Source organism: Emys orbicularis, chromosome 1 (genome assembly GCF_028017835.1).
Source record: "Emys orbicularis isolate rEmyOrb1 chromosome 1, rEmyOrb1.hap1, whole genome shotgun sequence".
NCBI lineage: Eukaryota > Metazoa > Chordata > Testudines > Emydidae > Emys > Emys orbicularis.
In genome coordinates this window covers 165,013,300-165,026,892 of record NC_088683.1, presented here as the reverse complement: position 1 = coordinate 165,026,892, position 13,593 = coordinate 165,013,300, and the positions used below count along the sequence as shown (strand labels likewise).

The 13,593-nt window shown below is 41.5% G+C and overlaps 1 protein-coding gene across 1 annotated transcript in view; it reads right to left on the bottom strand.

Moving 5' to 3' along the window:
* The window catches only part of NME7 (NME/NM23 family member 7), a 174,760-nt gene that overhangs the window by 130,830 nt on the left and 30,337 nt on the right, over positions 1 to 13,593 (bottom strand). Inside the window, exons 2-3 of the mRNA XM_065417040.1 lie at positions 7,222 to 7,329; positions 1,601 to 1,767 (exon numbers count right to left, since the gene is read on the bottom strand). Coding sequence (XP_065273112.1) covers positions 1,601 to 1,767; positions 7,222 to 7,329 — 275 coding nt within the window. The remainder of the gene's footprint in view (positions 1 to 1,600; positions 1,768 to 7,221; positions 7,330 to 13,593) is intronic.

Here is a 13,593-nt window from a genome sequence, read left to right as displayed (position 1 = left end):
GCTGCCTCTCCGTCATGATGACAGAAAGGTAACTGGGCCAAGCCTGAACTATGCTGTGACCCCATGTGCCAGGTCGCAACACCTGCAGCGGGGAGCCCGGCCAAGCCCTGCAGCAAAGCAGCTGCCACTATGGGGTGAGTGCAGTGGGGGGGGGTTCATTCTGCAAACTTCCTCCCCAAGCCTTCCACCTGCCCCAGTGGGAGGATTCCCTCTCCCCGAGCCTTCTCCCCCAGACTAGGGCAGGACCCGACCCTCCTCCTACCCCCAGAGTGGATAAAACGAAACAACACAAAATTCCTGAAAAATAAAACAAAAAAGGAATGTCACAGGGCTCTAAATATAACCCAAGAGTCCTGAAACACAATCTTTCTCTTTCATACCCTCCCTCCCACTACTCCAATTCCAACCGATAGGCAACATGCCCAGAGACCTTATTTTGGAAGGCTGTTACTGTAGTCATCTCAGTGGCAATATTTTTTAGGGGGTGAGGGAATGGTAAATGTTCAACTTTTCCACCTTATCAGTGTCTTTTTAGTGTTATTTTGATTAAAATGTAAGTTTTAAAATCCTGCTTATAGCTCTTTAAAAACAACACACAAAAACAGAGCTAGTAGCGGGTTTACCGGTGTTAAGAACAGCAATGTAGAAAGGGTAATGAGCATTTTTCTTAACGATATTGGGCTAAATTCTGGTCTCAGTGCTACTGGTGCACATTCAGAGAGTAACTCTACTGAAGTCAATCCAGGTATGTAGCAACATAACGAAGAGCAGAATTTGGTCCATATGTTTTTTCCAGATGTGTTCTCCAAAACAAACCTCTCCTGCCATGCAGCCTCAACTGGAGTGAGCTTATGAGCCTGATCCTCAGATAGTGTAAATTAGCATAGCTCCAATTTTCACCAGCTGAGGATCCGGCCCTATAAGTTTTCTTGCCCCCACCACCACCCAGACTTGGAATTTTTCTTTGAAATGTTTCAGTATCTCCTTTACTGCAGGAAAAGCAGTGGAGGCTGGATAAAAACAATAAAAAGAGAGATGCTTGTAACTGCTACTACAAGCTGATGTATAAAACACATCACTTGGTAAAGAGTTGCTGTTGGATCACAAGGCCTGTGCTTTGTCCCTGCAAGACACAGTCAATGACTTTTGCAAGGTTCATTCCCTGTAAGCCCAGCACATACCAAGGTTGAAATTCTGCTCCAAGCTACACCCATTCAGCTCCACTGAAATCAACATTAGTGCACATCACTGGGGTTACACAGCTGTAACAAAGCTGAACTGTGCTCCAGAATTGGAATGGGGAGCAGTTTACATCTATGGGAAGGTGTGATCTGGAGCGTGTAACAACAAACAGGAAAGATCATAGGTTTGACGACAGGGGGATGGACTGCTCTCTCTTGCTTCCAGTGATCAAACCTGCCAAATCTCCTTGCCCAAAATGCAAACCAGCAGATATACCCTCCCATCATCCCACCTCATCAGCTGTAGAAACCCTCTCTGATCCCTCCCGAGAAAGACAATTAGTTTGCTAAACTCACTTGCATAAACAGTTTTGTGGATAGCAAATACCAAAGGAACTTCAGAGACCACATCATCTTACCTTTCTTTGCGGCTACCCAACTTGCGGGCTGTGTATTGATCCCCATAGTCTACTAGGGAAAGGTGACGTGAAAAGACAGTAACTTTGTTGCCTATAAATAAATCTTCTAGGTGTAAGTCATCATATTTTGTGCGTTTCAGAAAGGTGCGATGGTTCTTCACATCATACTGCAGAGAGAAGGAAGATCACCAAGAAGCTAAAGAGGGTGATTAAACAATGAGCAAATTCAAAATAAATTCTATTCTATTTTAGAACAGCTTCAAAAGTATTATGGGATCCAGTGAGGTTGATAGATTCACTGAATTTCTAACCCTTTGAGTTTATATGTACAATAGAGAAGGTCATGAGATGAAACCAACTATTATAAATTTGTTCCATTTTAACTATCAGCCGGTGACACTGGGATCCCCTCAATACCAGTTGGCAGGGAGCACAACATACTATAACTCACATCAGGCTGACATGCTCATTGCCCCCAAAATACTGGTGTCAAAGTGTCATGTAAGGTACCATGTACAAGCCGGTAACAGTCTGGTCCCAAAAATCATTCTGTGGTGTGTATACAGGGTGTATACAAAGAGTTATAAATGTGTCCTGGAAATATGTTCTTAAAATATGTTTGGAAGGCAGCATATAAGCCCAGCCTGTCCTAGACAAAGGAATGTGTATTTACTTGTCTGATCAGCTTGATAACAGGCAGAGGACATTACATGTACATTTACATATAAGGTAAACAAAGACATCAAGCTAACAAGTAGGGGACCAGACCACTTAATCACAACAAGGGATGTAATCTGAACCCCAGGAAGCATTCCTGGCTCTTGAAACAGAGTCAAGGAACTTTGGGGAATATAAAGACAAGCAAAAAGCCATTTTGGTTATCCATCATTGAGGGGATTTAGGGTTCAGTGCCTTCAGAGCCTATGAAAGCTGGATCCTCTTGGCCTGGAAGACAAGAGTACCTGGAAACTGACTATAGGTGAGAAACCTGCTTACACAAAGATGAATTTAGTTTTAGTCACTAGAAAGCATGTTTTGTTTTACTTATAACCATGCTTATTTCTTTTATGCTTTCTTATGATCACTTAAATTTCTGTACTTTCTTAATAAACTTATTCTTGTTTTATTACAAAAATTATGTGAATGCTGTGTAAGAGTCTTCAGCTAAACTGACAGACTGGTGAGCGTTCTATCTCTTTGGAGGTAGTGAACTTAACTTCTGTGAGTATCCAGTGAGAGGGACTGGCCCCTGCAGAGACGTTTCTGGGGACCTCAGAAACTGGGGTTCACTGATTGTTACCTGCAAGGCAAGGTTTGGAGTGGCAGAGTCCTGAAAAATTGCTGGCAAGGCAGATGAGCTGGTATGTCAGGGAGCTGACCACATAGCTTAGCAGCAACAAGGGTCTCACTTGCTGAGGCTGAGAGGGGTAGCACAGTACCTCACAGTTCTGGGTACCCCAAGCAAGACATCACTCAGCACAAGGGAAAAACGTCTTAGAATTTGCCAATTTTTAACTTGCTTGTGTTATTCTGAGTTGCAGTAATTGGCTCTGGTACCCTGTGTGCATCTCTTGTCCAGTCTGAATTTTAGGGAGTCTCACTGACAGTTTGCCCAGGAGAACTACACTGTGCCACAGTTCTATAACCCAAACCAGAACTGCTCATGTCACATGCTGTAACAGGTATCTTCAAGGCATCATCTCAGTGATATTACACTACCAGTTTGTATTGTACAAGACTCAAAGGGGCAGGGGGCAGAGGACTGGATTAAGGGCCTTAGAAAGGGGTTTGAAACATTCTGACTCCCTAAAAGCACAGTTGAAAAATCCTAGTAATGTCAACTCAGCACTTAATCTTTCTGAGGAAAATGCAGTAAGTTCCAGAAAGTTTACTGGGTGAGCTGTCAAAGCATCAGAGGACATCTTAAAAGCAACAGCTTCCTTTCAGCTGCATGCGGATATTAAAGATCCCAAGGCACTTCTGTAACAGTAGGGGTCTGGTCTGCTGTTCTCAGCCAAAACTTCCCCTTCCCACCCTTATATATCATGTGCCACCCTCCACCACAAAGCTATATCAACCATAAGATTTTTGTGAAAATACAAAACTTTTGCCCATTTTTAGAACCAAAGTGAATCTTTTTGATATTCTGAAGTGTTTGGATACATTTTTCTCCCATTTCCAGATTCTGACTGGACTCAATAGAAGTCTCACAGGACAGTCTGCTCTTGTGAAATTCACAGCCCAATTCTGCATACTGAAAAGGTCAGAATAGTTCTGATAAGCACCCATTTTGGCAAGGTGGACTACCTCACTCTGAACTTTTTGAGGTTCCTCATCAATATTCAGAATGAAACCCCTCTTTGTCCTCTGTATTAGTTGACATCCTATATTCTAACAGTTGATGAGATGGTAAAATAATAAAATAGTCCCTTGAATTTTGCTGTATATTATTGCCTGACTTGTTCAAGACTTGTATTTTCAGATGTAATTAAATCAATAATCTTCAAAACCCTGACACTTGCATATTTCCTAGCTCAGTTCAACCCTAGCAGAGAAAAAAAATGTGTTCCGGTTATTTTGCACTAATTACCAAGTAGTAGAAGTGACATGGATGAAAAAAGCCTGAAGATGATATTTCCTCATCCACCTGTTAGGGGGTTATTTTTTGGCATGAATGCCTGGATATATTTATAAACCCTATTTAAAACATAATGATGAGCCACAAAGTGGGTAAACAATAGATCAACGTTACTTAGATTTGGTAAATACAGCTTGCAGTTTTATTTCTCCCTCTGTCTCTCACACTTTGCCTGAAGAAGCAAGTTTAGCGGAAATGAAATAATGTCTGCTAACAATCTATGTTTTCTTGTGAGTTTTTAAAAAATATATAAGCCTTCTCTTATTAAGGCAATCATCTACATAACTCCTATTCCAAGCAATAAATTGTTAAGGATTAACCTGTAAGGTTTCAAATGATGTCAAATTCTGAGAACCAAGCATGAATATTTGCCAACAGATCCAATTTGCTCACAGCACTCCCTGGTATCCTTTTCTGTTGTGGGCTACTGGGACAAAAAACAAAAAACCCTGCCAAACTCTTCCACAGCCAATAGAGGCCACTCCTCCTGCTATGTAGCTAGAATCTGCCTCTCCAATATTTTCACTGCTTCCTCTACCAGTTTCCCCTTTTTCCCCAGGAACAGCCAAGAAGCATAGCATAGTAAGGAAAAGGAAGGAAGGAAAGCTGAGAACTAGAAGGCCTCATTTCCGCACAATAAACCCTCAGCAGCTTCAGCCCCATGCATGGCATAGGGGTGGTTAAGGAGAGGCATTGGTGGTGGGGGGATTCTTACAAGGAGGGATGAAGAGGTCAAATAATTCATCACCTCCAAAAGGAAATTTGCCTACCGGTTGCCACCTATCCTCTCTCCAGATATGTCCAAGGGAATAACAAGCAACCATCCATTTCCTCAGAAAGACAACAATAGGTAGAGATGAGGCAGAGCCCATTGACAGAAGAGGTGATCCAGTGGGGATTGGTTACCTGACCTAGTAGGGACTTATATAAATTCAGAAGAGCATCCAAATTTTAAGACACTTGTAAAGGAGTCCCCTGAGGTTTCTCTCTCCAATGGTGAGAGAACCTGTCCACACCCAGTTACTTCACTGTGTGGCTCTGGCACAGATCCTAGTTCCTTGCTTCTTACAAGGGGCCTCTATCCCTTGTAGCCTTCTTAAGTCTCTCCCTGGCAGCTTGCAGCACTCCTGTACAGTTGGGGTGAAGACCTCCTGGATGAGAGTTCCCCCTGTGGCTCCAGAAGTCAGGCCAGCAGTCTACTGCTTGGCAAACAAGCTCCTTCCCCTCACCTGACTGCAGTTTCCTCTCTTTTACAGGCCTCCTGCCTATCATACGTAATTGACAAAGCCAGAGGGGTGGGAAAGCCCTGCCCCCAGGGTCTATCTGGCACCTTCCTCATCAGTGAGAGGCCCATACGCCGCATCACAACACCTGTCCAAATTGATCCCAAAATCTGAACAGCAGAGCATGACACATGGCCAGAAAGGGTTAAACATCCTGCAAAACAAAATGACTCAAATTCAACCCTTAAAGACGTGGGGGAGATAATGTTTGTGTTTTTGTGTATTTACATATATATGGGTAGTGATTAACAATGTAATCAACAGTCTCTGTCTATGCTGTTTTCTGATAATTCAGAGATGAAAAGAACATCCCAGCATTTAAATGAATTGTAGATAGGGGATATCATTGTATTAATCTCTCTCTGAAATGTATAGCAAATTTTCTGTGAATGGTGGAAAAACAGGCAGTTGCCTTATGTTAATTCATATAGCTAAGTACCGGTGATGGACCTGCTTCAAAGTCGCCCTAATTACCTATTGTTCCCCAAGGGACTCCGACTTGTCAAAGGTGGCTTGAAATTGTATAAAAGATCCCTGGATCCTGATCCTGTTTATCTCAGATCTGCTTAAGCTTCATCAGGGGAAGTATGAGTTGCACGATGAGATCCCAGTTAAGCTGGTACACCCTGGATATGATATTGGTCATTGGACTAGAACCTATGGACTAAATTCTTTGCAACTACAAAGCACACCATCTCTGTTATGAATCTGAACCTCAAGAATTGAACTCTATATCTGTGTGTACATTGATCTTTTAACCATACTCTCTCCCTTTTCTTTTTTAATAAATTTTAGTTTAGTTAATAAGAATTGGCTGTAGCGTGTATCTGGGTAAGATCTGGAATATTCACTAACCTGGGAGGTAATGTGTCCGATCCTTTGGGATTGGTATAACCTTTTCTTTTATATGATGAAATAAGATGTTCAGAAATCTTCATCATATTTGACTTGGGTACCTGGATGGAGGCCTGAGGCTAGGTTACTTTAAGGAAACTGTGTTGTTGGTTTCTGGGCAACCGGTGAGGTAATAAAGAAGCTGTTTTGTGCTGGCTTGGTAAATCTAAGTATTGAAATATCCACCAGCTTTGGGGATTGACTGCCCCATCCTTTGCAGTTCACCCTAATTGAGTGACCTCAGCTGGCCCCCACTGGGATCCCGGTCACACAGAGCTTCTCCCACCACAGGTTATATATGGGCATTTTTGCTTCCCCAGTTCCAATACGGATGGCGAGTTGAGCACCCACTCTGACATTTGTGTCTGTGTCAAGTTATCATCAAGTATTGACAAGCTGTCAAAATGCAGAACTGTGTGGCTGTTGGGTGTGCTAAGAGCTAAGATGATTAAAAACACTTTGGAAATTTTCAGTTTAGAAACCAAATATTTCTATATAGTTAACCTAATTTCACCAGCATTTTCAGGAAAGGTTATTGTCACCCCGGGCCTATTAGGACAATTCTCTCTGGATACATTTTCAAATGTTGGCAACTGTGCAAGCTTTACAAAATCAATCAATAAATAAGGAGGTTAGTCCCTAGATTCCCCTGAGTTTGTTTAATTTTAGAAACAGAGCAAACAAATTTAAAAAATCTCTTTAAATTTACCATTTCCAAATTAAAACCATACTATGGGCTGTGGCTTACCAACTTCCAAACTGTGTAGCTGAAAAATATGCTTATGATAATATAAAAAAGTTTTTACCATTTCAACGGAACCATGTTTCGGATAATACAAGAGTTCGTAACGTCGAAAGAGTGAAGCGTTCGGGTCATACCATTCTGCAATGAAAGCAAATCTGTCGTCTTGACTCTGGAAAAGAAGGGTTAGAAGGCTAGGATAGGAGTCGTACACAGAATCATTGCATTACATTTATTTCCCAAATGAAAACACACTCGTGAACATGCTTCAGCATTGTGAATAAGAGCACTACTATCTGCTCACCAAGGGTGACAGCATCGTTTAACTTCTGAATCAACTTTGATCTCAAAGGAAGCCTCTTAGAAACGTGGAGTTGGCCTTTTAAATAAGTATGATCAAAACATATGTTTCTAGTCTTGCCTAAACTACAAAAATCAATCATGTTGAGGGGTCCAGTTAAAACACAGCTACTGTTAAAATTCAGTTCAATCCCACCTACAATGCATGATGGAACAGTTAGGGAGGCAGCTTCAGCATCTCTATTTTCTGAGGTCAAACTCATCTGAGCCTGCTACCTTGCCCACTTTCAATTGCTATAAAATGTTTATCTGCTCATAGCTAACCACAGAACCTTTCCAAATTTCACATGTCCCAAAAGGAAAACAGATCCCTCTCTTGGTGGTGGTGACAATGAACGACATCTTTTAATACAAAGATAAGTTCACTCAGGCTGGGGCAATATGAGTGTAATCTGTAAATTAATCTCCTACTAGTTGTAAGAGGCCTGTGCACCTCAGCCTCATCTATAACTAATTTCCTATGAGTGGGCAGGGATAGCCAGGTTGCAACATTTCTGAACCTAACCAAATTTAGCTGGATGTGCGGGACTTCATCACTGCTCACAATCTTACCCATTTGAGCCCTTGGATCCAAGGCACTGGAGAAAGGAAAAGAGTCCTGAAGGTTTTCCAGCACATAGGTAGACCTCAGCTTTGAGATGTTAGCACTAGATGATTTTCAGAGGTGGCAATGACTGTCCCTCTAGGACCTATGGCATCTGACTGGCTCGATGTGGCAGCCTCACCAAAAGTGGGTCCAGAAGGATGCCTTAGGTTGGATCTCGCATTGAAGGTTTGATTTGCTCACTGAGGAGGTTTAGAAGTGAAAGACCCTCCTTCATTAAGAAGGCTTGGAGCCAGGTTTGTATATCTATACTGACTCAGGGTGTGAAAAGTCTGACAGCAAATCAGGAGAATGGGCAAGAAGAATGGCATTGCCAGGCACATTAGGCACTAGCTGTGCACAGACTCCAGAAAAAAGGAAGGACACAATGCACACCTCAAACCTTGGCCTGTGGGTTTGCTGTAAAGCCCAGAACAAAGCCAATGCCAGTTTGAGATTCAAACTGTACAATGATGTGGGAAGAGTCTCAAAAGAACCCAAACTACCTAAAAACCTAACTACCAAGAACTATTCACAGAGAAAAAATTGGCAAGAAGTCTGGCTGAAAACCAAATTCCAGAGACAGAAAGGTTCCTATGTCTATAGCTGGCTGCCAAAAGGAAGAAACTGAGGTGCTTTGGATTGCACGGACATTTTATAACCTCAGCTCTGAATGTTTAGTACTGTGAAAGGGCAATCGGGAATACCAAAGGGTGCTGCTTTCTAAAAGTTTCAGAGTTCTGGTGCTGGTGGACACATGCTACAAGTGGAAATATGCAGAGGTCACCCTAAGGTAAGTGGTAACACTTCACCACAACTGTTTACCAGTTCTGTAGTCCAACAATGGTAATAAGATGAAAGTTTGCTACTACCGGGGGCATTAAAGGAAATAACAGAGAAACCTGCAGGCATTTCATATGCTTCTTCAAATGATTATTTTTACTTCAAAAATAAAGTATTTTTTACAAACATTTAGAATTGTAGGGGGTGTTGGATGCTGTTTGCTTAGTTATACAGCTTCAATTCAACACTGCTAGAGACAGGCCTCAATTAAAACCCTGAGAGCTATACACCACTGATCTTTGGAGAAATTCAGGTCTAGATTCTGGGGCTCAACCATTGCTCTCTAACATGACAAATCAAAACCCTGGACCTAAATGCTTCCAAACTCTGTGCATAATTGTATAGGAACATTGTAACTCAGTCCAATCTCTGAACAGTGCCAACATTTACAATAAACAGACATTCAGAACTACAATAAACTGATTCCCCCCCCCCCAAGTAATCATCCCCATCCCCGCCCCGATCCCGACCTTTTTGAGCTTTCTACATCAATAAGAAGCAACAGGTCTACTGTTGCTCAGTTAGTTGATACTGGCAAAAGAACATGTCCTTTAAATAGTCAGCACGCTGAAACAGCTGATGGTATTGAAAGAAAGCAGCCTAGTGCAAGTCATTTCCCAGTGCTGCAGAATGTGTTAGGTATTGTGTCATGGCTCAGATTACATCCAGCCTCCAGAGGAAAGCTCTTCCTAGTCAACTGGTTTAACAAAAAACAAGTGCTTCTAAATTGCCAATATAAGAGGATGGGTAACTGAATGTCATTACCATCTGATGTGTGTCAGTAGGCCCTGTGAAATAAGTGGTCAGGCTTACTCTGGTTCCAAGTGGACAGATGTCCATTAACTGCCTCCCTCATTTGCATTCTCAGTAGAAAAGACAAGACCTGCACTCCTCTCTCACCCTTAGAGTAGTCCCTCTACTTTAAGGCTGAGGCATGTTAGCAGGACAATGCATAGAGGAAAGCTTGCACACACTGCCACTGCTCATGTGATTCTCGCTCCATGGGACAGAGGTCTCCAACTCCAAGGCTGTCCACCCTGCACTTCTCATTCCCCCACAGGCACATTTGTGTTTTCCTTTTGACAGCCCTACACCTTTGTTTTTAATGTCTCATTTAGTTCATCACTATTCCTTTTTGGCCTCTACTTCTGGGAAAGGGGGGGGGCATATTTCAAGGATCCCACCCCCCTAGAAAGCGCAAACGGGCCATCCCCTTTCACTTTTATACACTTTTTGAAGTCTAACATACATATATATATATCATATAAAAGATTAAGATTTTCAAGTTGGCACTAAGTAGGACTTAACTTTCAAATTTTGGAAAACAGTGGCACTTCAGTTGTGTCAAACACTGCCCACTAAGCAGTGGATCAGAACAAATGCACATCCGCTTCTAGAGCAGTGCAGAAGCATAAAGGGTCTGGTCCTGCTCCTACTTAAGTCAAGGATAAATTGTCCCAAGAGGAAGGTCATTAGACTGGTGCATGTGGGCCAGAAACTATCAGCATCGAATAAAATGGTCACTGGTAGGCAATTTGCTGCATTATCCTTTCCCCTCCTGCTCCCAAGACAGCATGATGTGATGTCCCTGCTGGGACATCACTGCTAATGCTACTAAGTGTAGATACTGAAAATACAATCCAGACAACAAAGCTAGCACTTTAGAAGCTGGCCAGTGGCAGCATATGTAGAGCTAGACACAAAAAAACATTACTATTATCTAAGGCAGCGTCTCTCAAATGTGGCCACCATGGCCGCATGAGGCCACCAGGGGCTTCTTTTTGTGGCCACAGCCTCCTGGGCTGTGATTGTGGAGGGAGGCGGCAAAGTAGCAGCCATTCCCGCTCTCTGTTGCTCCTGGATGCACTGCCTTGGTGTTGAATCCGAAGAAGTGGGTTGTAGCCCACGAAAGCTTATGCTCTAATAAATTTGTTAGTCTCTAAGGTGCCACAAGTACTCCTGTTATTTTTGCCTTGGTGTTGACACCTGGGGCACAATGCAGAAGGACCAGGCAGACGGTGAGTTCCCACCTTCCCAGATGTGGTGGGGCCCAGGCTTTGGGCTTCAGCCCAGGGGTGGCAGGCTCAGCTTCAGGCTCGATCCCTGAGCTCCAGCTGCGCAGTGGCAGGCCCCAGGCTCCAGCGCCCAACTTGTCACCCTACCCCCATCCAGGGCTTAAATTTGTCCCCAGGCTTGGCAGGGCTGAGTAAGTCTGCTGTGAAAAGTGATACTTGTATGTTTGTTAATATCACTTTTCACAGCAGACTTACTAGCTAGCAATAAATACATTACAATGATTTGGATGGGTATATGTGCATATTTTTGTTTTTCCTAAAGCTAATTAACTAGTTAGCTCTGAGGCCACCAAAAAATTTGTCCTGAGAACCCCTGATCTAAGGCCTCAATTCAGCAAGCCATTTAAGCAGAGGTTTAAATCCCAGGGAATTCAATGGGATTTAAGGACGAACCTCAGCACTTTACTGAACCAGGTCCTAATATGAGAAGCAATGGGAAAGAATGAGATAAAGAAGAAGAATTCCACAATTTAAGTACAATATTGAGCTTTGCAGCTTTGTTTCCAAAAACATGAGAGTGTAGTATTGTAGATCATAGTATTGTAGACCATGTTGTCTAACAGATAGAGCCCTGGACTGGGACTCAGGAGACCTGAATTCTGTTCCCAGCTCTGACACTAGCTGCTGAGTGACCTTGAGCACTCATCTCACGTATCTATGGCTCAGTTTCCCCATCTGGAAAATGGGGTTAATGGTAAAGTACTTTTTGCTCTACTGATGAAAAGTGCCATATAAGAACTGGGTATTATTTATTAACTTTTTCTTTCCAGCATCACTATAGAGTGTTAAAACAAATGAAATTGCTTGAGTTATTTGCCTAGCAGTGACTAATATTGCAAAGCACGACAAGTCACTTTATAGTTTAGGTTGCAATGGATTTCCATGTGGCCTTCTTTGAACGTCCTTTACCATGTTGTTTTGATTCTTAAACAAACAGTGCCAGTTTTAACAGCTGAATAATTACCTACGAATAAGAACAAACAGTAAAGTCACATGGTTGTTAATCAGATCCTTCTTTGTATTAATACTGCACATAGCTGTATTTTTCATTGCTGCGGGTCTGTAAAATAAATTAGTCACTAGAGATATGCTGCCAATTTTCATTTTAATACAACCCTGAACATTTCCAGCTCAAGTTTCCTCAGGCAAATGAATTTTTAACAAGAAAATAAAAAAAAAATACATTTTTCATTATCGTCATCAGCATCTTCATGGGAAAGTTGAGCAAATAAACTTTTTGCCTGGACTGGTCAATTTAAATGAGAATTCTGCAAGCCATTTCAACATGATATTGATTTTAAAGTGCCTCAAGTAAATTGTATAAGATTTTGCACAAGTTGTCTATTAATTATTTAGATTTATTATTCAGCAGATATTGCAGGCCATCATTGGTTGTTCAGCTGAATGGCAAAAATGACTATTCCTCAGCATGCACCTTTAACACGTGCCCCCGGCAAGGTAAAAAATGTAATTTTGGTTTGAAAAAAAAGCATGAGCACTCCCTCACAAAAGAGACTCATTTACAAGTTTAGGAAGCACAGGGTAGAGAACAATTTGAAAGAATTAACATTATTTTAAGAATAGGAAACAGTAAGAGCTAACAACTCCCGAAAATAACAAAATGGAAATAACGAAGCTTTATCAGCGGTGAGGATTACAATTGCTTCTGTGCATTCTACACATAAAATTGTCATGATGAAGAAATATTTTTAAAAGGCTGAGGACGCAAACCAGGAGACGACAATAGTTCATACAAAACAGTCAAACCTAATTTAAAACAGATTAAGTTTATGGGCAGATAAAAATGTTTCAGGACAATTTATTGTAAAGTTAAGAAATGAGGTACCAAAAATAACCACGGAAGTTTAGGAAAGGAGCACAATGCACATACAAACTGAAAATCAACACAGGACTGAGACTGTAGCTATATGAAAATCATTTGCATAATATCAGATGTACAATGGCAAATAAGATTGAGTACAGTCATGACAGGAATTAATTTATGTAATGTGATTGATGTAATGTTAGCTACTTTCAGTTGTCATTGTAGTATTACCAAATCCAAGCATTCAAAAATCATGAGCCAAGCCCCCAAAATTATAAGATTATTAAAATACATTTTGGGTTATTTTTCTTTGCCTTCTGGTTTTTAAGTCTTGAGGGTTCGTGTTTTCAAGCTTCTCTCTCTGCAACCAGGAGGGCTAGAATTTTTTTTTTAAATGAAAGCTGACTCCAGGAACAGGGTCTTTAAGAAAATAAAAACAAATATTACAATACTTGCAAATAACATCATGAGAGTTGGCAACTTTGCCACTGTTCCCTAGAATATTCATTTATTTTTGCAGTTAACTGAGGGCTGGTGTATGATTGTTCTGTTTAATATCTTCAATGATTTAGATAATGGCATAGAGTACACTTCTAAAGTTTGCGGACAATACCTAGCTGAGAGGGGTTACGAGTGCTTTGGAGGATAGGATTAAAATTCAAAATGATCTGAACTAACTGGAGAAATGCTCTAAAGTAAATAGGATGAAATTCAATAAGGACAAATGCAAAGGACTCCACTTAGGAAAGA